Here is a 24,161-nt window from a genome sequence, read left to right as displayed (position 1 = left end):
ACCGGCACACGATCGACTTGACAGCAGTACTTGACAGAGCGCCTACTGACTCATTGCACGCTGGCTGTCCGTTTTGGGCAGTTCAGTGAATTTAGAAGCATATATTCAAAAGCTAGGTAATTGTGCCATAGCGGCCTACTAACCACAAAATCATATAAATCAAGCAATCAAGGTAGCTTGGACAAGCGCCAATACCGCTTATTATTAACATTGGCTCTCCGTCTTGGGTAGACCAATGAACTTAGGGTCGATTTCAAATGGAATACGCCTAAAAGTAAAATATAAAATATAATAGAGAATCTCTGCTATTAAGTCAGCTCAAATTTAGTTTATATTTAGTATGTATTTAATTTTACGTTATCCTTGTCAGCAATATTGTCATTTGAAACCAAAAGTATTATTTTGAATTACACACCATTGTTACATTAGAATCTGTTAAGGGATCGTCTCAGTGTGATCCTCCGAAAAATCACTGATTTTCGCGAATTTTTTTTTTAATGTTCAAATAAAGTCATCGGTCCGGTTTTTTTTTTTACAAATAAATACGTTTATGAAGAAAACAAAATGATTTTTTTAAAGTTTATTTATTGAGTGCATCATTGTTATATAAATTAATGAAATTTCACGTGAAAAAAAAAGGTGCTGCACGGTTTCCACGGTGACGGCCGCAATTTTAATCTGAAAAAAAAATTTCAAAAAGATTATTGATCTGTAGGAAAGTCGCTATCGCGCTATGGAGGGGTTTTTTTTTTTTTCAAATTTGACAAAATGGCGACGGTTTGAACAAAAAGTTTCGAATGTGGCCCTTTTTTTCGACAGTTTTTCGTAAAAAAAAATAGGAAGTTTTCAAAAAAAAAAAAAAAAGCTCCCATAGCGCGATAAAGAATGACGTTTAAAATGTTCTCCCGAAATTTGAACTAGATATCTTTAAAACTCTTCCTTTGAGAGTGGAAACCGTTTTGAAAAACACCATTCCGAGAAAAACGCGTTTAAAGATTCAAGTACGAAAATTTTAGAGAAATCGTTTACTTACAATCAATCGGCGATGCCAGGTCCATACAATACTCCTTCTGCTTCCTCGAACTCCTCATTTTCGGCCGAAATTTCAGTTCGACGGGCTGTCCTGGCTTCTTTGCTGTCCAGAGAGCTTCGGCGATCTGCAGTTTTGATGCGCTCTGCTTTATATTTTGCAGCGAAGTCTGCGGCTATCGGCCCTATGGTACATCCCATTGTCTCCATGATTTTCAAAAGTGGATCGAACCCTTCGTTGAATGTACAGGCTGCACAATACGTCGTGATTTCTACGGTTTGCTTCCCACAGAATATGTGTTTGGGAGCGAGTTGCCACACGCAATGATTAAAACTCTCGTTGTTATTTTGGGTATTTGCGCCCGTGCATTCTTTTTTTTTTATCGTGAGCTTGTCGCCATAAGGCTTGGCTTCTAACAACATTTTGAAGGTCTTTGTATCTCCATCTCCAATATAAAATCCGTATTTTGCATTGTGGATTTCCTCAGATCTTTGGAAAATTTCGAGCATACCATCAACCTCCATTTTTCCAGCGCTGCCTTCGTGATTTACGTTGCACTCTGGTTCATGCGTCGCATACCATGCATCGTATTCAACCGTGTTTTCTCTTCCCTTCCAAAGTGAACAAGCTTTGCAAAAGCTTGACCGAACAGCAACGTCCATGACTTTATTGGTGTATTTTCCAATCACAGACACGATACCCATGCGCGAAGTAAAACCGCGCTTCGACCAGGATCCATCACCAGACACCGTGAGAATATCCGCTCGATTTTCCGCTTCCAAATTTTTTTTTTTTTCTTCGGAGCCTGCTTTTTGGATAACGGCCGTGTATACCGATTTCACAACAATATGCAGCATTTTCATGATTCCGTAATACGTTGTGCTGTTGAAAGTTGAACTTAGATCCATTAATGCGACAAAATTTCTGATGCCATGTATGCCGATGCCGAGTATTCGCATGACGAAACAGAAACGGCGGTTGATTTCGTACGCATTGTTTATCAACGGACAAGAGTTGATCTCGGCCGGGTCCGAACACAAACAATCAACACAAATTTTGAATCCTAAACCTCGAATCGATTTTTTATAGAATCGCACATCACTATCACAATTTTTGCATTTCAGGAGTTGTTGAAGAGCGCCGAAAACCAAGGCAAATTCGATCAAAACATAGCTGAATGTTTGATCGATTTTTACCTCAAACTCCGGACTCTTTCTCCCTATTTTCGCCGCCGAAGTACTTGCAAATGATATATCCGTCTCAATACAATGTCGATTTGTGCCCTTGAATTTTGCGGGTCTTTTCCTATCACGTCGAGGTTTCGTGTCTCTTGCGCCTTTTCTATCCATTTTGATTTTTTTCGTGGAGGTTTCACTCTTATGTCTATTCGTGGTCGATGTCGAAAACGAACTGAAATGCTTGGCAAGTTTATTTTCGAAAGTTATAGAACGTAGGTACCTCAGAAGGATACACACGCAGGTAGAAAAATAAACAAAAGGAATAACGGTCGAGCGGAGCGGCGAACGAGGCAGATGTCTCGCTCCGTTCCCTACTCCGTTCCCTTTCTACCAGAAACGCTGTAGCGACCGTAATACTTTGAATTTCGATTTGAAAATTTGAGAGAGTGTTTATTGCAGTGTATACTATCCGATAATGCAATAAAAAAAAAATCGATTTTTCGAAAATTTCACACTGAGACGATCCCTTAACTTCGGTGATCGGACGAGAACCGGTGCATTCAGCATGGTATGGCCGTTGCCAAAGGACAGTGATGACTGCGTCTCCAAAGCGCGAGTTATTCGTCTTCTTGGCTTTGAATCATAATCGAAAAACTCCAAAAAAGAGATGCCAACGGCACGCGGTGTTTCCAAGCGGTCACCCATCCAAGTACCAACCGCGCCCAATCCTATTTTAACAAATTGATGACCAATCGGAACTCGCAGTTCGAGATGAAACGAGATGAGCCTCGTGTTTCTGAATTCGCGCCGCGAAACGAACGAGTACCGATTGGTGCCGTTGCATTTTGCGTGCGGGCCGATTCGATTTTGCTAATTTGATTGGTGCCGTTACATTTTGCGTGTGAACCGATTTGACTTTGCGAAATGAGTGAATTGTGCCGCTGAACGCAGCTGAGTTCTCATTCGTTTGCTGATTGGCTGCGTTAAAACTTGAAAGTTGGTTATAACGAAGCGAATAAATATGAATATGATATTTACGATAACCAAGATTATCGATTCACATTTCATTGAACTGGTTGGCTGTGAGAAACTTGAATACTGCGATAAACCTCTGTTTTTCTTATCGCTTAATTGTTTGTGTCTTTGACAGTGTAAAAGTCGACTGCCCCGAACCTCTCGTTCTGAGGGACTTTTAGTGAGGGTCACCTCAGAGGAAAAATTCGAGACGTCGCTCACACTGACCCCCGATCTTCAGAATATCGTTAATTAATTAGGCTGATTACGGCAACTCGTGTCGCAATCGAGCCCCGGAAAATGGGCGCCACTAAGAGAAATATGCAGCTCTTAGTCTGCTATCCGACTAGCTGTTGACGAAAGTACGAGAGGTGAACGGGAGAAAAACCGCACAGGGCGTTGGTCCTTGCTGTGTACTGGACCCTCACAATCCCGAGTGCTAGATCTACGTGAAATGATACGATGCGACGTAGGACGTACCAGGGCTAGGTAATCGGAAATTAAATAGTCAATTAGCCGTCTTTTCGCGATAGGCAAGACTTCCAGGAAGTTACGTTTATTAATAAGATGACGTTATCGGGAGTGAGCCTAGATGGACATACAAAGCTTTTAAATTCAAAATTCGACGAACGTGCTGAGGCGTTGGAACAATTCTCCAGGGACACAAACGGGACTTTTCCACTTACGTTACTCCGTCTACAGTAGGAGACGGGAGTAAGACCGGTTACGTAATTTCGACCGTGGTATCCGGCAGGACTATGCTACGACGGTAGGACGAAGACGATGACGATGACGGTAGCGATCTCCACTAACGTAAGATGTTATTTTTCGGAGACGTTAACGGGAGGATCGACCAAGACGAAGCCTGTACGACGACGAAATCCGGGAGTTCTTCCTTCTCTCTTCACGCCACCCTCCGGACAAGCCACCGGGTGTGCGAAGATTTTAAATAAAGCTCGGTAGATTCACTTTTATCACTTTCCTCACGATAGTCTTACTTCGCCGACGATAGGGCAACGGGAGGATCTTCTTCGTGTTTCGGTCTTTCGTCTCGTCCTTCAACTAATTTTCTTCGATCGGCTCGATCATACCCGTTTTCGTAACGCATGCGTGCCATCGGGTCACGTGTCGGTTCTCCGATGAACATGAAAAGAAATATTCGGTACGCCGGGTGTCAGTTTGCTCGACTTAGGTTCGATACGGATCGATGAGTTTGTGTCCGAATATTTGGTGAGATGTCAACACTTGGCAGTTGCATCCTATTGCCAGTGACTTTATGTTTTACTGTCACAACAGCTTACAGAAATCATAAAAAGAATATGAAGAATATTATTTCACATATTTTACATAATAAAAGATTATAGTGTGCGAAATACGCCATACTTTACACGACAGATCTGCAATTCTTATCCCTCCGAAGCTTGACAATTTATGGTGAGTTCAATTTGCCTCCCCGAAATGAAAAAGTTATTAATAAATTTGGCTGCATTTCTTCTTGTTTCTCTATTCGAATACCTCAGCGTCCGCCGTTACCCGAATTACCACAATACCTTCCCTGACTCTACCAGTTTGAAAGCTTCTATTTAATTGTAATTCATACGTCCATACGAACTAAAAAGTTATAATTTCCAAATTATTACGTACATTGACACCGAAGAGTCCAGTTTATTATATCTTGTGGTAAGTAAAATTGTTATTTTATACACTATAGTTAAAACTCCTTATTTAAGTGTGCGAATTGAACCTGTTCCATTTTTTTCATTCAAAGGTACGAACATTGAAGCCACAAGAACAAAATAAGTTCGGTGTGTCACCACATCTGAGCTTAGCAAACCTGCCCCAAATTTGGTGTGTGACCACACCATTTTTGTCGATTGATTTTAAATTTGAAAGAGTACTGAGATAATAATGATGATTTAACAAAGGCAATGATGATGAATTCAAAGACAAAGACGAAAACAATGACTTGTTTCTATGACTAATATTTGAGGTTGTTTGAGCTTTGAAAGCCCATACAAAGGCGTTCACCCAATCCATTTAATCAATTAAAAATTGAGATTTGTAATAGATTTTTAATCTATTAACAGCTGTTATTGCTGCCAGATTATATTTGCTGATCTGCCCTAGATTTCCAGCGGTTCGGTCCGGTGGAAAAGCTGCCTGTAAAAATCTTCATTTTCTACAAAAAATGGGCCGTCGAAAAATTTTGAGAAACTTGGATGAAGAAGCAGATATTAAAGAAATTCGTTCACAGTGGCAGCATGTATCCCATATCCGAAAAAAAGAATTGTCAATCAAAACTACCGGAAGGGATGCCAATAAGGTGTCTAAAAGCATCGTAGATCAATCTGTAAGTTACAACCATAATATAATCATCATCACTCATGGGTCATTTCACCAAGGTGACGAGAGATTTTCATCATACAGCAGAGGTAAGCAGTGCACTGCTAATGCTGCAGTTTCAATCGCTATGTCTGCTGTAAAACCAGCTAATCTTTGAACCAATGATATAATTGATAGTGTATTGACATGTGGAGACAAATTATACATTGAGAGTATGGCAAGCCGTAAAAGTGTGCATCGGGATGAGGATTATGTAAATTACTTGGCAGTATCAGACCTCAAGACGGATATTAGACTTTTATCAAAAAATTGTCATTTGACATTTGACGTTGTGATTTTTGGGCATATACACGACGAAAATACCAACATTGGTATGCCTAATTTGAAAAACGGTTTACATCGCTTGTTTAGTGAATCAAATTCTGGAATTCCAACATGTAATGGAATTTCCGTTGCAGTTGGCAAGTTTCATGATCAATTTTGGTCATTTGATTATCATTCCAGAGAACTGGATGGTAGAGCAGCGAGTCCAGGAAAGGCTTGTTTCATGATGTTCACATCCATCGAATCAATGTGGAAAATGCTTATTGGAAACATTCGAAAAATAACAGACAGAGCTGGAAACCAGTACGATTTAACGTATGCTCACGTGAATATCACTGATGATGCCGAAACAAGAAATCAGTCAATGATAATGGTTTACGCGAAATATGAGAATTCGCATGAAAATCAACTTAATGATTTTCCAAAACAAACAGTAATGAACACACATACTCAAATCAATTTAATTGACCATTCGGAAATCAATTCAATTGACTATTCTAACGTAAAACAGATTGAAAACGTAACTAAAACAACATGCAATGGTCAACTATCTTTTACTAATCAACATAGAATTGTAAAGCTAGGTTTAAAAATGGAAACTTCTCTCACGGAAAGCCAAATTAAAGATCCAAGTCATATTGCAAATTCACACGTTAATAACAAATTTGTAGAACGAGTAGTAACAGGTAATATACCTACCGAAAGCAACGTAATTAACAATTATTGCGCCAGTCTCGGAAACCAAGCTGAAAGGATTGGTAATGACTACTTAGAATATAGACAACAATCTCGTGCACGTCAAAAATTACACGTCGATTCGCGACATGTCAATACCAGTAGAATCAATGAATTCGAACAGCATTACATTGGTCTAATGAACGTGTTGTGTGGTAAGTGTTCTGCTAAACATTTTGCGGTTGAACGTATATCAAATAAAAACACTTTCAATGATTGTTGTTTACATAGAGACGTGGTCCTCGAGCAAATACCAAATCCGCCGAATGAATTACGAGAGTTCTTTGAAAATCGTCATCTTAAATCAAGACATTTTTTTGAAAGAATAAGAAGTTATAATAGTTCAGTTTGCTTTGCTTCGTTCAACGCTAACTTGGTTAACTTCAGGGAAACACGTGATGGACCGTATTGTTTCAAAATTCATAGACAAATATATTATCAAGTAAATACTGCGCTGTATCCAGCAGTGAATGACGTTCCAAGTTATGGTCAGCTTTTTATTGTAGATGCGAATGAAGCAACAGATCATAGACTACACAGAAACAACGAGCTGGACCGTGAAATATTGCATACTATTGATCGGTTTATACGTGAACAGAACGTGTTTGCCAAATCTTATCAGATGATGGGTGATGAAATAGAAATCTAACGAAGATCAGCAATCGAAAGGAACGAGAGCTTACCGGAATTGCAATTATTATTCACGCTAAAGCCGGGTATGGATCGTCGTAGATTTAACTCTCAAAGATGCAATGAAGTTGCTGCAGTTTTCTCGACTACAGCTGACGGCGAGATTCCAGAAGCTTTTGTGAGTATTCGAAATAAAAGTACAAAAATATTACAAAATGTAAGCTCAATGGATCCAAATGTTGTACTATGGATATACCCGCTATTTTATCCGTATGGTACTCGAGGTTGGAGTAGAGATTTGACGCGTGTAGGGAGAACTGGTTCCACATTCAAACGTATTAGCCGTGCAGCATATGTCAAATACAGAATTGCGGTCAGAGACACTGAATTTAATGTTTTTTTACTCGGCAGACGATTATTTTAGCAGTGGATCGTTGATTCTTACGTTAAAATTGGAAAAGATCGGATAGATTACTGCAAAAATCATCAGAAAGAGTTGCGTGCCGAATCTTATCAAGGTTTAGTGGATTATTTGAACAAAAGAGCGGAAAACATGAATGGTCGTGTTGGTAAAATGGTAGTTTTACCATCATCTTCCATTGGTTCGCCTCGCAGTGAGATGCAAATGTATCAAGATGCGATGGCTATTGTACGTAAGTACGGAAAACCAGATTTGTTCATAACCATGACATGTAATCCCAAATGGCGTGAGATAAATGAAAATATTTTTGAACATCAGCAGGCAGCAGATAGACCAGACATCTGTGCTCGCGTTTTTAATGCTGAAAAAAGTTATTTGATCGATATGATTGTCCGCCAGAAATTTTTTGGAAAAGTAGCAGCATACGTTTATGTGATTGAATTCCAAAAACGTGGTTTGGCGCACATTCATACGTGGTAACGTTGGCAGAAGGTGATAAGATAACAACAAAGGAGGCTGTAGATAAATACATTTCTGCGGAAATACCAGATGAAAACGAGAATAAAAATTTACACGATATTGTGATGAGACACATGATACATGGCCCATGTGGAGACTGGTGTATGAAAAACGGTAAATGTTCGAAACACTTTCCGAGAGAGTTTAGGGAAGAAACGATAATAGATGAAAACGGTTATCCTTACTATCGCCGACGAGACACAGGGCTATTCTTCGAATGACCTGGCAGATTTATGGTGAACAATCAGTACGTTGTGCCATATTGTCCTCAACTATCAATTACATTCAATAGTCACATTAACGTGGAGATAGTATCAAGTATAAAATCGGTAAAACACTTGTACAAATATATTTACAAGGGTCATGATGCAGCTGCTGTAACAGTTGGCGAAAATCCTGAAGAAAATACAGTGATCGACCACGATGAGATAAAAAATTTCATCGAAACACGTTACGTGGGACCTGTTGTAGCGAGTTGGCGAATTTTGGGAAAAAGTTTGCAGGACAAAAGTCATGCTATCACACGTTTACCCGTTCACTTACAAAATGAGCAAAACGTAGTATTCACGGATGACAATGAAGAGAAAAAGATACGATCAAGTTTGGAAAAAACCGGAATGTTATTGGATCACTTTGCGTTAAACGCACGTGACCCTCAGGCTAGGCAGTATTATTATTCTGAGATCCCGTGTCATTATACGTACAAAAAATACAAAATTAACGGCACTACGTTACGGAACGGATTGTCGCGTGGCCGAGCACGAGCCTATGCACAAATCAGTGAAATGTTGAATGCAGAGGGTTGGAGTCTTTCTGATTTTCCGGAAATGGAACAAAAAATAATTAATTTTGAATCGAACAATGAATTACTTGAGGAATCATCTACAATTGGAGTGCGACAGTATGAAAAATTAAATTCTGAACAAAAAGAAATTGTTGATGCCGTATTGGATTCGATTAATACAGCCGATTACACCGGCGGCGCTTGCTTCTACATCGATGGCCCAGGTGGCTCCGATAAAACTTACATCTACAAAATTATATGGCATTTATTGAAAGCGAAAGGAAAAAATGTGATTACAATGGCATTCACGGGAATTGCAGCAACATTGTTACCACAGGGTAGAACAGTTCATAAGACGTTCGGATTACCTGTTCCCCTCCATTCAGACTCAACATCAAGCGTAAAGGTAAAATCTTAACATGGAGACTATCTGAAAGAAACACACGTCATTATTTGGGATGAAGCTCCAATGGCACCCAGGTACGCGTAAGAAGTTATCGATAGAACATTACGCGACATAATGAACAATGATTTACCATTCGGTGGGAAGATTTTGATCATGGGTGGCGATTTCAGACAACTATTACCAATAAAAGTGAGAGGTACACGCAGTGAAACAGTTAACTTATCAATCAAATTTAGTAATCTATGGAAATTCTTCAAAAAGTACAAATTAACGCAAAATATGAGAACTTTATCTAATGAAGTTGAATTTTCAAAATTTTTGATAGACCTTGGCGATGGAAAATTGAATGACAATAATGATTATGTTCAATTTCCAGAACATTGTATAGCATCTCCAAATTCTAACATAGTACAAAGTGTATACGGGGAGTATATCAGGGAAAAACGATTCAAAAAAGCAGCAAATTGTGCAATACTGTCAGCTAGGAATGCTGATGTAGGAGAAATCAATAAGCAAGTGGTAGAATTACTCGATTCAAAGAACGAAAAAAATTTATACAAGCATAAATAGCATCGACAAAACTAACGACAAGGATAGTATATGTGAAACAATTCTACCGGAGTACTTGGACAGTTTGTCACCACCGTCCTTTCCACCACATGAATTGCGATTGAGAGAAAATTGTGTAGTCATGCTCATTCGAAATTTGAGTGTAAACGAAGGCCTTTGCAATGGCACTAGATTACTTGTGATCGAACTCGGAAATCATTTGTTGAAATGTGAGATTCTTACAGGCGATAATGCTGGGGAAATAGTATTTCTGAATAGAATTACGCTATATTGCGAGGATATTTATTTTTTCACGTTCAAAAGAGGGCAATTTCCAATCAAACTGGCATTTGCAATGACAATAAATAAATCGCAGGGACAAACTTTGGAAAAAATTGGTATCGACCTCAGAAAAGATGTTTTCAATCATGGGCAACTATACGTAGCATGTTCAAGAGTACGGTCATGGAACTCACTGAAAATATTTTTATCGAATCAGCGAACCGACAGCAAGGTGAAAAATTACGTTTACACAGAATTGTACAATTGATGAATCTTACCAGATTAATTTACGTGAAGACCTTACCGGATAGCAATAAAAACTATATGAATTTTTATTTTTTTTAATTGATATAAAAATGAAAAAAATCGGCTGTGCAAAACTGAATAACAGCATATCCAACTGGACCATCACCGCAATACACCAGTTGAGTGTAACTACCATCTTTTCTATTTACACCGCATTAGTTTGGCACGAAGGTTTAGATTGAGTGCCTAGTCTACTAATATGTTAACAGAAAGATAGTGTTTTCTTCCAATGGTGGTAGTATTTCCGAATTTGAAGGCCATAGCCAATACGGAATACAGAAGAAGATGAAGCAGAGGGCAGTCCAGGCGTAGAGTTTGAAATTCAGAAGGCAGTACAGTACCAGGCAGGCAATGCACAAAAAGATCAGATACGTCCGAAAGAGTCATTGAGTAATCGATTCTCATGCAGATAAATGCGAACGAAACGTCGAGCAAAGTGCAGGTACGTACAAGGAACTTGCCATTCGGGGAAGGCTCCGATAATAACATGAATGAACCGTTTGAATTCAGTTGAAACAAGTGTTCCGAGCTCTCCAAATATTGGATGAAAATATGTATTGCTTTTTGGAGTGTCTACTACGTCATCCATTAGTTAGTAGCACGGTGGTTAATAGAATCGAAAGTTCAAAACTTGAGTAATTGAAAACCTCTGGATTTCGAGATTGAAATTTCGACTGTGCGCTACGAGACAAAGTATGGGGACGAAGGGTAAATCAAAATTGCGGATAAAATGTCAAGAGAAGAGCTGATATGTCAAGAATCGTTGGTCTAATATATTAAGATACCTACTTGAAAATTTAAAAACATGAAGGATTAGAAGTATGACGTGGATTGTAATTATAATATCACAAATTTCTTATTTAGTTCGCTATTCATTTTCTTAACCTTTTTTAGATATTATTCATCTTGAACAATCGTTGGTCAAGAATATTGGGATACCTATATGGAAATTAAAAAAAGTAAGGATTGAAAGTAACGCTGAATGTGAGAATGAGACCAGAGATTGGTGGTTCCGTTTTGTATTTAGTTTAGTAACCGTTTTTCAACGTTATTAATGTTTCGTTCTATTATTACATGTTAATAGAACGTCCAAACACGCTCGAGAAGAATTGTTGGTCAAGGACATTGGTAATATGAACCTGGATGCGTGACGTAATCATTTACGGATAAAGAGAATAAATCGGTTACGATGTTTATAGAATTATGGCTATGTAGCTTATGCAGTTTTCGCGAGAATGTATGAAAAGTGTACGCATTCGTATGGTAATTGATGTCGTAATACATAATTAATATGAGTAAAATGCATGAAATTCTGTCCGGATTGATAATCGATTATAAAAATCCATCAAACTCGGTGTCGATGGTGCCAGCGAGCTTTGCTCCGTCATAAATAGCGGCACACACTTGCCAAGCAGGGAGCACTTGCTAACCTCTCGTGAATTTTATTCACTAAAGGGATCGATTATTTAGAGGTTATACCGGTTAGATTCTGAAAACATACATGAGTACGTGCTTAGCTATAATCGTGTTTTATTCTCGACATCTCATTTTATATTTTAGATATAAAAGTGTGTATAATTTTTAGGTTAGAGGATTGAACGATCAAAAACACACCGTATTAAGCTATGAGCGTCTTTTAATCTCGATATTTCATTTTATATCTTGATCGTAAACGTATGTATAACTTTTAGGTTAAAGAATTGAACGGTCTTTCCTGTCGTAAGCCATCCAGTGAACTTATGAAAAGAAAATTCGGACAGTGATTTAAGGACTAACAATAAGGAAGTTATTTATTGTCCATTAATATTTTGTGAATATTTAATCAGATATTGAAGAAGACATTGGTTATGGGTTTAGAACATTAAGTGGTGCGCGGGACCCCTTTCTCAAGTCTTCTGCATTTATTTTACTACCGTCGAGGACAGTAATGTCATTCATCGTATCAATTTGTAGATACAGGGTGAATCCTTCAACTCTGTCAACCCGTCAGGGGTATGTTGGGGCTGCTCAGACAAGCATTTTGAGGTAACACACTTATGGTCGGAAACTCCTCCTAACGGCTGTGGAGGGCTTTGAAGATTTTTTTAAAATTTATTTATTCATTCATTTTTTTTTTCTGGTACCCAGGGGTTGCTCCTACTTTTGCTCGGATTCGAACGTAATGGTTTGTTCTGCGCTAAAAAACGTACTTCTTAGTGTCTCATCGGTACAATGACAAGTCGAGTAATTATGAACCGCCTTACTTGGGTCGAGCTAACAGATGTGCATTATGCGTACCGCGCCAATGATTCGAATTCACTCGCTGCGCAACGCTGGTATCGTGAACGGTTCCCAAACCGACCTTTTCCCCACAGGCAAGTTTTCTCTGCAGTTAATCGTCACGCGAGGGAAACTGGGTACCATAAAGGAAAAATTAAAAACAAAAAAAAATTTTTTTTTAAATTTAAAAAACAAAACTCCAAAGCCCTCCACAGCCGTTAGGAGGAGTTTCCGACCATAAGTGTGTTACCTCAAAATGCTTGTCTGAGCAGCCCCAACATACCCCTGACGGGTTGACAGAGTTGAAGGATTCACCCTGTATTTAAAAAACTCCAAAAAAGAGATGCCAACGGCACGCGGTGTTCCCAAGCGGTCACCCATCCAAGTACTAACCGCGCCAAATGCTGCTTAACTTTGGTGATCGGACGAGAACCGGTGCATTCAGCATGGTATGGCCGTTGCCGTGAGATGGTGACGACTGTGTCCCGAAACCGCGAGTTATTCGTCTTCTTGGCTTTGAATCATATTTGAAAAACTCAAAAAAAAAGATGTCAACGGCACGCGGTGTTCTCAAGCGGTCACCCATCCAAGTACTAGCCGCGCCCAATGCTGCTTAACTTCGGAGATCGGACGGGAACCGGTGCTGTTGCTTTTAAGTCGTGTATTTACAACAACCTAGGTATACAATTTTTTGTGACTTCTCACATTGAGTTATCATACATAAATAAACAAATGGAATGCTTAATAATACAGATGGACTCATGGCCAATTTGGCTCTCCGAGTCACGTTCTTTGGCGCGTGATTTATGTAAATTCACAACGATTTCAAGTTAATACATGTCGTACATGCTGGTTGCTAGTGCAACTAGTATTTCGATTGCAGACTTTGCCTTTGCACAAACCAGGAAAAGGGCCTCAAAAAAAACCTGGATTATCGATTAGTTATGTAGCTTTTTGATTTTCGGAGGCGGAAACAAAAGGCGTAACAAATTTCCGTTCAACCCAAACTTAACTAACCAACCAACTAAATTACCTAACAACTGAACCTATCGCTGTTTTTGTACCTGGTTCATGCTCTACTACGTACACTATATACAATTTCGTGGTACTAGAATACCGACTAAATATCGACTTGCGGTATTACTTAATAAGTTATTGCCTGTTCATCCGAGCCACAAAAATTTGTCTATATTACGTCTACTGATATCTGACCTGTCTTTATTCGAGATACTTGTCCTGTATCTCCACAACGGGTTAGGACTGGACGTACATAAGTTTCCCTCATACAGTATCTTTTTCTGTGTTGCATGCCTATAGGCGTGATAGATTAGCGGGACGTTGTGCTGATCCTGTAAATATCCATTGGCATCGAGGTAAAGAAATGCTTCCGGGGGTATGAACCCAGTTATCAAAGTTTGTTTGAAATACAACTCATTCGGGTACATCGCTCCGAAAATGAGGCTATTGTCTGTGGTGGTCCCTGCTGCTGCAAAGTGGTTTCGCGCAAGTTTCAGTATCTGAACGTCGATTCTGCTTATATTTGCTTCGTTGTACAGTCTCGCATTGGAAATGTATTTCAGGTACTCGGAATCCGATGATCTATAGTTGCTGGTGCAAGCTCTCAGACAACTTCTTTCGAAAGTACGCAGTTTTTCCATGGTCGAGAAGCACTGACGTTGTACCAAGTGGGACATCCGTAGGTGAGTATTGGTCTTATTAAGGCCATGTAGCACAATACTTCAGTTTTAGGTGCCAAGTGTTTCGAGTAGAATAGACTTTTCAGTTTCACGAATGCCCTGCGTGCCGAGGTAATCTTCGAATTGATGTGAGCGTTGAAGTAAAGATGTTGATCCAGTAGGATACCCAAGTATCTCACGACTACTTTCTTCGAGACGGTTGTGTCTGCGTCTCTGTCAGGTTTCAGCTCAAAATTTTTCCACTCTCTTTTGACATTTCTGCGGGCTGCGCTTAGTTTTGGTCTGAATAGAATTGTTTCGCATTTATCAGTGTTAATCTTTAGCTTCCACGTTTCGCAGTAGAATTGTATCTTTTCAAATAAGTTTTGCAGCTCATCTCTGATAACAAGGATGTTTTTACCTTGTGTGTAGATGATTAAATCGTCCGCAAAGGCTATCGCTGCTTTTTTATTTTGGTTAAGCTGGAAAAGTCTCAACATATCGCTGGTGTAGATGTTGGATAACAGCGGTGAATTTATCGTTCCTTGCTGTAGTCCATTCGATACGTTGAAATGTAAACGGGATCCCACTGCGCCATTCGCTATTACGAACCTATTTTCGGTTATCATGTCTGCGATAGTTTTAACCAGGTGATGAGGAAAGTCTTTTTTCAGCAGCTTGTATATTAGTCCATCGCTCCATACCGTATCGAATGCTTTTTCCAAGTCGATAAGACAAGCCCCTACGCATTCTTTGCCATTCAATGCCCAGCAAATGTCCGAAGTTAGTTTGCCAACCGCGGGCAGTGTCGAATGTTTTTTCCTGGAACCCAATTGGTAGTCCGGCATCAAATCCTGCTGAATGCATGTGTGCCAGATTGCTTTGTTGATGAGTTTTTCGTAGATCTTACTGATGTTAGACAGAAGGCTAATTGGTCTGTAGCTGGTCGGGTTTGATGCGTCTTTACCTTTTTTTTCTAGCGGGATCACCTTGGCGTTTTTCCAGATCGTCGGGAAGCACGAGTTGTTCGAGGCGTTGTTGAACAGAATGCAGTAGTCTCTTATCATTGTCGCAGGTGGGTGTTTGAGTATCACGTTTGGGATGTTGTCCGGCCCGGATGACTCCTTGTTACTTGATTTTATGAACAGCTTGTGCGAGTCGTTCAGGGTAGTGAAGTAATCTTTGGCCTGTAGGTGATCTAGCTTGTCTGCACTTAGCGCCGCTGTAAAATTGATTACCGTCCGTCCTTCGGCACGATCTCTGCGTACGGTGTTTTCAAATTCCGTCGTGGCCTGCGGTGATAATGCTATTCAGGTGTACTCTTCCCAAGTGATCGTTTGCGTTATGAATCGATTCAAAATGCTTGCCAATTACGTTCAGCTTATCCGTCTCGCTTGTCACGATGTAATTGTCGTTGTCATCTTTGTCCAAGCTGTTCAAATCTATCCCGGCCCCTCGAAGTAGGCCTACCCTGAGCGTTACTGATTTTCAGTGCTGGTACGATGGCTCGACTTTTCGTTCGGAAGATTTGGTTGATTTGAGGAAACATGTTTGCCGCGTCGTTTGCTGGAATTTTTTGAATTTTTCTACGCCAGTACTCATTGATCGATATGGAAAAGTTTTGCTTAATTAACTTACGCACGTTATTCAGTATGGCTTTGTATAAGTTCGGTTCCAATGATCTATGATTTAGGAAACGTTTGTACATACCATGGACCGTCGTCAATAATTGGCTCTTGAGCTTTTGGAGTTTCACAATCGTCGGGTTCAGATATACTTTTGTCGAATTAGTGTACTTTCGCTTTGGTATGGTCGTGTGGATGGCGTGGATGATTTCCTTATTCATTGATTCTAGGTGTTCGTTTATTTCGGCATTGGAGAGGTTCCTGTCATTCGGTATGTTTGCTGCGTGGTTTTTGGCAAGGCGCTTGGTCAACTTTTCCCAGTTCGCCAGTTTGAAGTCCAGCGCTCGATCGTCGGGCTTCACGGTGGGTATCGGTATGTCCAGACTGGATGCAGTTACTGAAATTTGAATTGCATTATGATCGCTGTCGTATGGGATGGTTTTCAACATGCCCGAATTGTTTTCGATTTGTAGAACGAGTCTTGCGTCCGCTAGGCATATGTCCAGAAAAGAGTTGGCTTTTGGGTACGTGGGTGAGACCGGACCGTACAATGCGATTTTGTACTCGATTGCCTTCTCCGAAATTCATTCGTTGAGCAGAACGCCTCTCGGGTTGTCCTGTGCATTGAGCCATCTATGGTGTTTCGCGTTGAGATCTCCTGCGAGTACGTAGTAATGATTACTCAGGTCTACTCAGGTCTAACTTATCAAATAGTATATCTAGTTCTCTTTTAAAGGTCGTTTTGTCGCCGTACGCTGTGTAGGCAGCGATTAAAAAAAGATTGTCGTTGTGGTTCAGAGGTATTTCAAGTATGGTCGCCTCTAACTTGGTAAATTTTTGAGCCTCGTGCAATTTGATCTCCTTGTATTTATATTCACGATTTATCAAAATAGCTGTACCTCCTCCCTGCGTGGAGTTAATTCTATCGCTACGCACTACGTTGTAGTTTATAAATTGTACTTTATGTTTATCATTAAGTTTTGTTTCGCCTAGCAGTAACACATCTGGCAGATGTTTATGTATAAACGCTAGTAAGTTTGCTCTACGATAGTTTTTAATAATGGAGTTAACGTTTATTGCAATTATTTTAAGATCTTTCCTGTTCTGGTTCGCCATAGTGCCTAGCGCCTTTTATTGATTGACGGAGTGACTATCCGGAATAACTATATCATATAACAAGTCTATTCTTTTCGACTGCTCGTCTAGTATTTTCTTTATACCTTCAAATTGGTGTATTATTAGGTCTAAAATGAGATTTTTAATGTCGTCTATGTTGTTTAATCTAGCGTTGTTCGCGGTTTTTGGTGTTTCGCCCAGCGGAATTGGTGAAATTCTGGAGGCCGGATGATTGGGCCCTTTGAGAGCGCTCGCAAAGTTCACATTTGGTCTGATGTACGTGTTTACCTGTATGTTTACTTTATCTGCATTCTCCCTTGCTACTTTCTTCTTTTCTTTAATTCTATTACGGAATTCTACCTGTTTCGGGCAACCCCTGTAAGATGCAGGGTGTCCTTCGCTTTGACAAATTGTACAATACAATTTCGTGTTTTGCGCGGCGTTAGGCTCTTTGTTGATTCCACACTCCCCCGGTAAATGGTCTTGGCTGCACTTGACGCACCTGTATTTCATGTTACACTTTCCCGCCGCGTGTCCTAATCTTTGGCATCGCTTGCACTGTATAGTGTTAGACCTTATTAGTTTTTCCCACCTTATCACACGATGGTCCACATATTTGATTTTATGCAAGTTCATATCCAGACTGTCTGCAAATAACTGAACTAAGAATATAGGTAATGCACGTTGTTCCCTGACGGCTTTGTTTGTTGTGAATTTACTCACTTCAACGAATTCTAAGTTCTCAGTCTTAAGGTCAACTAGCTTTTTAAGTATGGCGTTTGTGTCGGTATCGGCATCTAGCCCTTTAGCGAGGTATGATTTGGTTTTAATACTTTTCGGCGTGTATGTGTAGTACTGAGCATTGACCTCGTTCAAAATACCTTTGACTGCATTGTAATCCTGTATGTTATTTAGGAAAATCGCATGTTTGCTAGCTTTGATCCGCTTTATATAGAAATTATTTATATTTAGACACGTCTTAACTAATCTAATTGTATCATTAGGTTCCTGTAGGACTATGTTTATCGGAGGTATTCTGGATCTGCCGGTAGCGGCCTTGGCGGTTGACGGTTGATCGGTCTGAGCTTTCTTGGCATGGTTTGAAACCGATGTTGTCTGTTGGGTATGAATGTTGGGTGTCGATGTCGATGTTGGTGTAACGACCGTCTTGGACAGCGGCTTCGCGTATAAACTTTGTTTGTTTTTGCGCTTTGTTTCTTCGATAGCCGTTAGGCTTTTATCGCTTCTCTGGTCGGTTTGAATTTCGGTAGGTTCACTGCCTAAATTGTCTTGTAGTGGTGAAAATCTGTTACTTGTTCGTATCGCGTATGTAGCTGAGGTTACGTCAGACTGTGAGTTTTCCGTCTCCATTTCTTCTGGGGAAATCCTCTGCTCCAAAAGTTTGCGTTTTAGCGCAGCATTTTCTTCCTTGAGCCTCCTCAGCTCTTTCGGATCTACGGCGTCACCGGCTTCCGACTCGCGAGTTTCCGCGGACTCCACCGTCGAAGTTTGCGTAGCATAAGGTGCATGTCTTCGAGTTTTTGCTAGGTTGGGCTTAGGTGTGAGCATTGTACGCTGTGTTTTTGGCGTTGGTTTGATTTTACTGCCGATCGATTTTTCAATTGACTTGATCGTTTCTGCAACGGTATCTTTTTTTCTGGTCAAGATGGTTTTTCTTGACGACTCATCGTTAAATTTTGAAGCCGTTTGTACTCCTAAGGTAATTTCCTTTTCACTTAACTTGCCGAACACATCCGGCTGAACGTTAGTGTCTTTACTCACTCTATAGATTAGATGTTTATATGCAAAATGCAATTAGGTGTCCGATTCACACGCATATAAACTGCGGGATATTATAATTGGCACTTGTACGCTACACTGTGCTACAATACACAGATTGCGGAAGACACGTCTTATCACAAGGTATGGCCGTTGCCGTGGGATAGTGACGACTGTGTCCCCAAACCGCGAGTTATTCGTCTTCTTGGCTTTGAATCATATTTGAAAAACTCCAAAAAAAGATGCCAACGGCACGCGGTGTTCCCAAGCGGTCACCCATCCAAGTACTAACCGCGCCCAATGCTGCTTAACTTCGGTGATCGGACGAGAACCGGTGCATTCAGCATGGTATGGCCGTTGCCGTGGGAAGGTGACGATTGCGTCTCCAAATCGCGAGTTATCCGTCTTCTTGGCTTTGAATCATATTCGAAAAACTCCAAAAACAGATGCCAACGGCACGCGGTGTTCCCAAGCGGTCACCCATCCAAGTACTAACCGCGCCCAATGCTGCTAAACTTTGGTGATCGGACGGGAACCGGTGCTTTTTTTTTTCCCTCTAGAAGTTTATGTATAATCCCTTTGTTATATACAGTTACATTTATTACAATATGGAAAAACTCCTCAAATATATCAACAATATTACAATATTGGAATTCATGCGTTATAGCTCACCGCTGCAAGCACTACACGCCAGATTACGTAGTTATCTACTACGCCTCCTTATCATTGCGCGAAGACGTAGGTGTACTTTTCGTACTTTCAGTTTCGGGTTGACGAAGGCATGAGGGGCGTTGCGGCCTCCCGGCTGACGGTTTTGATCAGAAAACAGCTTGAAGAAAAATCAATCAGGGGGCAGATTCATATGCATACATCGATTGAGCCTAATGATAAGGAAGGGGCAGTACAGAAATAAACTGAAAAAAAATAAGCTAAAGTAAACAAAACAATCAAACAAAAATGAACTCAAGTATAATCAGACAGAACAAAATCGGGAAACTTAAGATTAGGACTGGATAAACACACGAATTCCGTACATTCGGACGACTATTGATGCCTGGAGACAAGAAAATCACAGCTGATAGGATTGCGCTGCTGCTCTGAGCGTATTTATCCACCAATACTTCTCGGTGTTCGGTCTATGTTTATCCTCTAGACTCTTCGCTGGGAGCGACGAGAACCGGTGCATTCAGCATGGTATAGCCGTTGCCAGAATTAGGTGACTACTGTGTCTTAGGTATCGGCCGCATTGATGAGTTTCGCTTTCAGAAATTCATTCACGAGACGTTTTTCCATTGGTTTCCGAAAGAATATCCATTTTTCCAGTCTCAATATTATACATTCTTTGAGTATAAATACTCTTACAACAACTTAAACGTTAAGTAGCTGAGTTATTAGTTGATTGTTATCTAGTGATAAATCTATTCGGTAAAACTTCATCATAATGTGTATGAGATAACAAGCGTTCGGTTATGGGTAATGAGTCAATTCTATCATAATTTGGCTATGGTAGAAAAATTGAGAACAAAAAAACCATTGCATCTTCAACCTTGCCTTTCGAGACTAGTGGAGATGTGGTGTGAATAAAGGAGGGGAAGGTTGAGGAATCTGAGTATGTACAATATTTACATTCGAAACACAAGTCCTATTGCATTAACGGTGCAGTTATACTGAGAAATCAGTTGACATCAAATCTGTTAGCTATTCCCTGTAGGGCCATCTCTTTCCTGCTGCTGATTTATCCTCAATCTGGCGCGAAGTCTCAAGCCATTGATGTGCTTTGCTTTACCTTGAAGCCACCAGTAATTCTCAGTGAGTCTGCCGACTTTCCTCATCACCCACTAGGAGAGCTTGAAAAGGTTTCCATTTCTCAAATGCTACCTTATTCGACGGTTATAGCCTTTTTCGCACGATGTCTTTGTATATGATAGAGTATGGGGATATTGTATTCATTTTGAATGCAGTCCAAGCGGTCAAGATTTATAAATATTTCTGGTGGGGAATAATTACTCCGAGCCATACTCAATGCATCAAATTCGTTTTTTACCTTTAGTTCTTTTAGGATTGGGTTGTCGATCTCATAAACAGAGCCAAAATAATTTCTGCTTAACATCAGCAGAAAATGTCGAATCTGGGGATGTTAACCGGTGTCGTATATCCATTTGTTGTCCAACATTTTGGTATGGTCTGCTTTGGCTGAGCGGCACTTATGAATAACTACTCAGAACTGCAATGGACTGAGCGTTAAGCTGCCAGAATATCCAGAGAGGATGCGGAAGACGATTGGATGATAATGCGGAACCGCAGTGGACCAAATCATTAAGCGACCAGGATTCCAGGGAATATTATAACACTATATTCTACAACCTCACAGGACTTTTCCTATCTGCCGATAATTGCACTCAAACCTTGCTGATGATTGCACTCAAACCTTTCTGGTACTTACTTCCTCGTATGCCTTTCTTTGCTCGCTGCCGACGAAACATCAGGATGCCCAAGACAGTTCTGAAAATACAAAAATGCGTTAAAAACCATCTTCTTATGTAATTTTTTTGTCGGAGAACTTTGCAAAGACACCTATGTGTGAATGAATTCGTACACAGGCTCACGCTGTAGTCTCTATCCAACTGGAATGGTTTTCGAGGTTTGTCACCACGCAACCATGATGGTTACAGACACAGTTCATTTTGTTGCTCGGTCCTTGATTTACCTAAATATCAAAAATGTTCATGACTGAGAGAGCAGCTGTATATATTCCAACGAAAGCAGTCTTTCGACGAATGGTACACAGAAGGTTTCCTGACGAATCTTTCAATTGCAAAAGGTAATCAAGTATGTCATTAACGCGAGGACGCCATAAGTGTTTGTTGCATTTCTCAAGAGGTGCTTCAAAACCGTTTGCACAAGGATTTCTGGAATTGAGGAAATCGAAAAGAATGTCCGCCTAACGTAAAAATTCGATAGTTGCCTCACATCCTTCGAATTGAGAAATATGCAGCTCGTTCCAACAAAATTCAATCACAGAAACAACACTCTGACTGAAGCTCTGTGCTGCTAATCTGACCTTCATTTTCATTTTGAAATACCTAGCATGGTTTAGTCGCAATTTATTTTCCTTCGTTTTCTCGTAAATATGCAAGATTAGTTATAAATCGTCATTCTATTTCTCTATGTTGTCCATCAACCAATCATCAATACAAGTTCGTATCAACTTAAACAGATGGCAAGGATCACTAACCACATGCATAAGATTTTTGATTCTCGGATAAGGAAAGAAAAGACGTGGGTTTGGTAAACACATGTTAGCTCCCAATAATTTCACCATAGCAAAATGTTTGCGAGGCCCACCTAACGTTGATGAACCCACTTCGACTCCTATGTCATGCAATTTAACCAGAGTTTGAGTGACCAGGCTCACGGAAGTATCCGCAGTCATTCCATTTGTAAGAGAATATGCAATGGGAAACGTCCCTTAACGTGGCAAAACCAAAGGGGAAGAATTGAAACTGCAATATGACAGATTTTGTTGCTCATTTGTTGCTAATTTGTTGTCAAACAAAGAATTTTATTGCTCCTACAGATTCGGAAAGAACTGAGGCTCTGCCGGTTTAAGGTCAAATGAGCAGAGCCACTATTGATGAAAACATTGTAGGCGCTAAAATGGCTAGCCTAGCACTTGAAACCTAACCTAACCTAGCACTTGAAAAAATTTTACAGCTAAAATGAAGCGAATTCGAAGCATTGTGTTATGAACGCAGCTGAATTATGGCGAGTACAAGGCTTCCTGAATTTGGTGGTGTTGGAATTTGGCCAATGAAAGACTTTCTGAATTTGTTGCTGCTGGAATATGGTACCCAAAAAAGCACCCCGGGTGCAAAAAACTTCACCAAGTACATCAATTTATCCGAACCAGTCGTCATACAGAAGTTGTTCCTCCAGAATAACCGTAAAATTGAATTTTTCGGAAAAAAAAGAAAGAAATCAATTATTATGCCAAGTAAGTACTGAAGAGAAGACTGAAAATATCAAATGAATGAATGTGAAATCTGCAAGATAATTAAAAGAAAAACAAATCAATCAAATTCCAAAACGGAAGTCGTGTTACGTCCGGATCTCGGTCCAAACGTCTCGCCCAACCATTCTTACCGATTCCCAATACATATCAATAATCACCGGCAATCCTACCGGATGCAACCCGATACCTTTCTTCCTGCCTACCTATTTCAACTGTCATCGGTCATTGCTCGACCTTGCATCAGCTTGACATGCAACAGCAATGACTTCCCGATTTGCACCCCGTTAGCTACACGTGCACTCCATCTTCACCTACCTCTTCTTTCAATAAACCGAGTTTACCTTATTCCCAATGATTATATCAAAGTCACTTTCGAACTTGGAACCAAGCATTACGGTTTTTCGGGACACAGTTTCTCAGTCGCACGCTGAAATCCTGGTTTGGTCATTCTACATCCATTCTTCAACCACACCTGTAAGACTCACCGAGCCTGGTCAATCATATTCTTCTTCAAAACTCCTCCACGTCTGATTACGCTTGTAAGCCTCCCCGAGCTTGGCAAATAAACATATTTCATATCATATTTCACAACGAATTCTCAATCACCTTTATCGCTTTGAATCCTTTTCCTGCAGTTGCATTTAGTTGCATAAAATGAGAATCGAACCTGAATAATAACGCCGGTGAACATTTTACAGACGTAACAGTCGAAAGAGAAAAAGAAATTAGTTCAAATTTAAAAAACGATGAAACGAAAAATTGGAGTGGGTGGTCTTTGGCAGGCTATTCAAAAAAAGAAATCCAGAATACTTGTGTACTGTAACGTACGATTTTCCTTGTTGAAAATTAACAGCAGGCATTGATCGACTCGTCGTTACCCTACGGCGCGTCTCTCTTATCACTTGGCACAATAAACTAAAAAATGATAAAGTTGGTTGATTTGGGCGCCAGACGCCGGTGCGTCACGTAAGAATCGACAAACGAAATGGAAATCAAGATCCGATTGTTAAAGAGATCTGCGACGGGCGGCAACTCGACTAGCTCAGGTACGATATGAGAAGGTAGAGGGGCTGGAATTGACGTGAATCACGAAACGATGATTTTCTTCACTGGGCTTTGGCCCGTATATTCAATTTACGAGATGGGTCGTGCGATGATACATGAAATTTCAAT

The 24,161-nt window shown here is 40.2% G+C and overlaps 3 protein-coding genes and 2 non-coding genes across 5 annotated transcripts; 2 read left to right on the top strand and 3 right to left on the bottom strand.

The window, feature by feature from the left end:
* Nucleotides 1–527: 527 nt before the first annotated feature.
* LOC125500935 lies at nucleotides 528–2,757 on the bottom strand. The gene is made up of 2 exons (XM_048655171.1): nucleotides 1,034–2,757; nucleotides 528–678 (listed from the first exon to the last, which is right to left on the bottom strand). The coding sequence occupies exon 1, from the start codon at nucleotides 2,377–2,379 to the stop codon at nucleotides 1,036–1,038; it is 1,344 nt and encodes a 447-aa protein (XP_048511128.1). The 5' UTR covers nucleotides 2,380–2,757; the 3' UTR covers nucleotides 528–678; nucleotides 1,034–1,035.
* A 4,303-nt stretch (nucleotides 2,758–7,060) lies between these two features.
* Nucleotides 7,061–10,370, top strand: LOC125500940. The gene is made up of 3 exons (XM_048655176.1): nucleotides 7,061–7,432; nucleotides 7,666–7,907; nucleotides 7,994–10,370. The coding sequence occupies exon 3, from the start codon at nucleotides 8,428–8,430 to the stop codon at nucleotides 9,394–9,396; it is 969 nt and encodes a 322-aa protein (XP_048511133.1). The 5' UTR covers nucleotides 7,061–7,432; nucleotides 7,666–7,907; nucleotides 7,994–8,427; the 3' UTR covers nucleotides 9,397–10,370.
* LOC125500989 lies at nucleotides 7,343–8,155 on the top strand. Its single transcript, XM_048655417.1, has 2 exons — nucleotides 7,343–7,432; nucleotides 7,679–8,155. Exons 1-2 carry the CDS (start codon nucleotides 7,343–7,345, stop codon nucleotides 8,153–8,155), a joined length of 567 nt encoding a protein of 188 aa, XP_048511374.1.
* A 2,754-nt stretch (nucleotides 10,371–13,124) lies between the features above and the next one.
* Nucleotides 13,125–13,243, bottom strand: LOC125501234. Its single transcript, XR_007278767.1, has one exon. It is a non-coding gene; the product is annotated as a 5S ribosomal RNA (ribosomal RNA).
* Nucleotides 13,244–19,219: 5,976 nt separating this feature from the next.
* Nucleotides 19,220–19,338, bottom strand: LOC125501261. Its single transcript, XR_007278794.1, has one exon. It is a non-coding gene; the product is annotated as a 5S ribosomal RNA (ribosomal RNA).
* Nucleotides 19,339–24,161: the final 4,823 nt, after the last annotated feature.

This window comes from Athalia rosae, chromosome 5 (assembly GCF_917208135.1).
Source record: "Athalia rosae chromosome 5, iyAthRosa1.1, whole genome shotgun sequence".
NCBI lineage: Eukaryota > Metazoa > Arthropoda > Insecta > Hymenoptera > Athaliidae > Athalia > Athalia rosae.
The sequence above is the reverse complement of the archived record's forward strand: the minus strand, read 5'-3'. Positions and strand labels throughout refer to the sequence as shown.

Coding starts and splice junctions, on each gene's coding strand:
- LOC125500935 (XM_048655171.1), bottom strand. CDS start 2,379: ATGGATAGAAAAGGCGCAAGAGACACGAAACCTCGACGTGATAGGAAA.
- LOC125500989 (XM_048655417.1), top strand. CDS start 7,343: ATGGATCGTCGTAGATTTAACTCTCAAAGATGCAATGAAGTTGCTGCA. Junction 7,433..7,678: donor GCGAGATTCCAGAAGCTTTT/GTGAGTATTCGA, acceptor CGATTATTTTAG/CAGTGGATCGTTGATTCTTA.
- LOC125500940 (XM_048655176.1), top strand. CDS start 8,428: ATGGTGAACAATCAGTACGTTGTGCCATATTGTCCTCAACTATCAATT.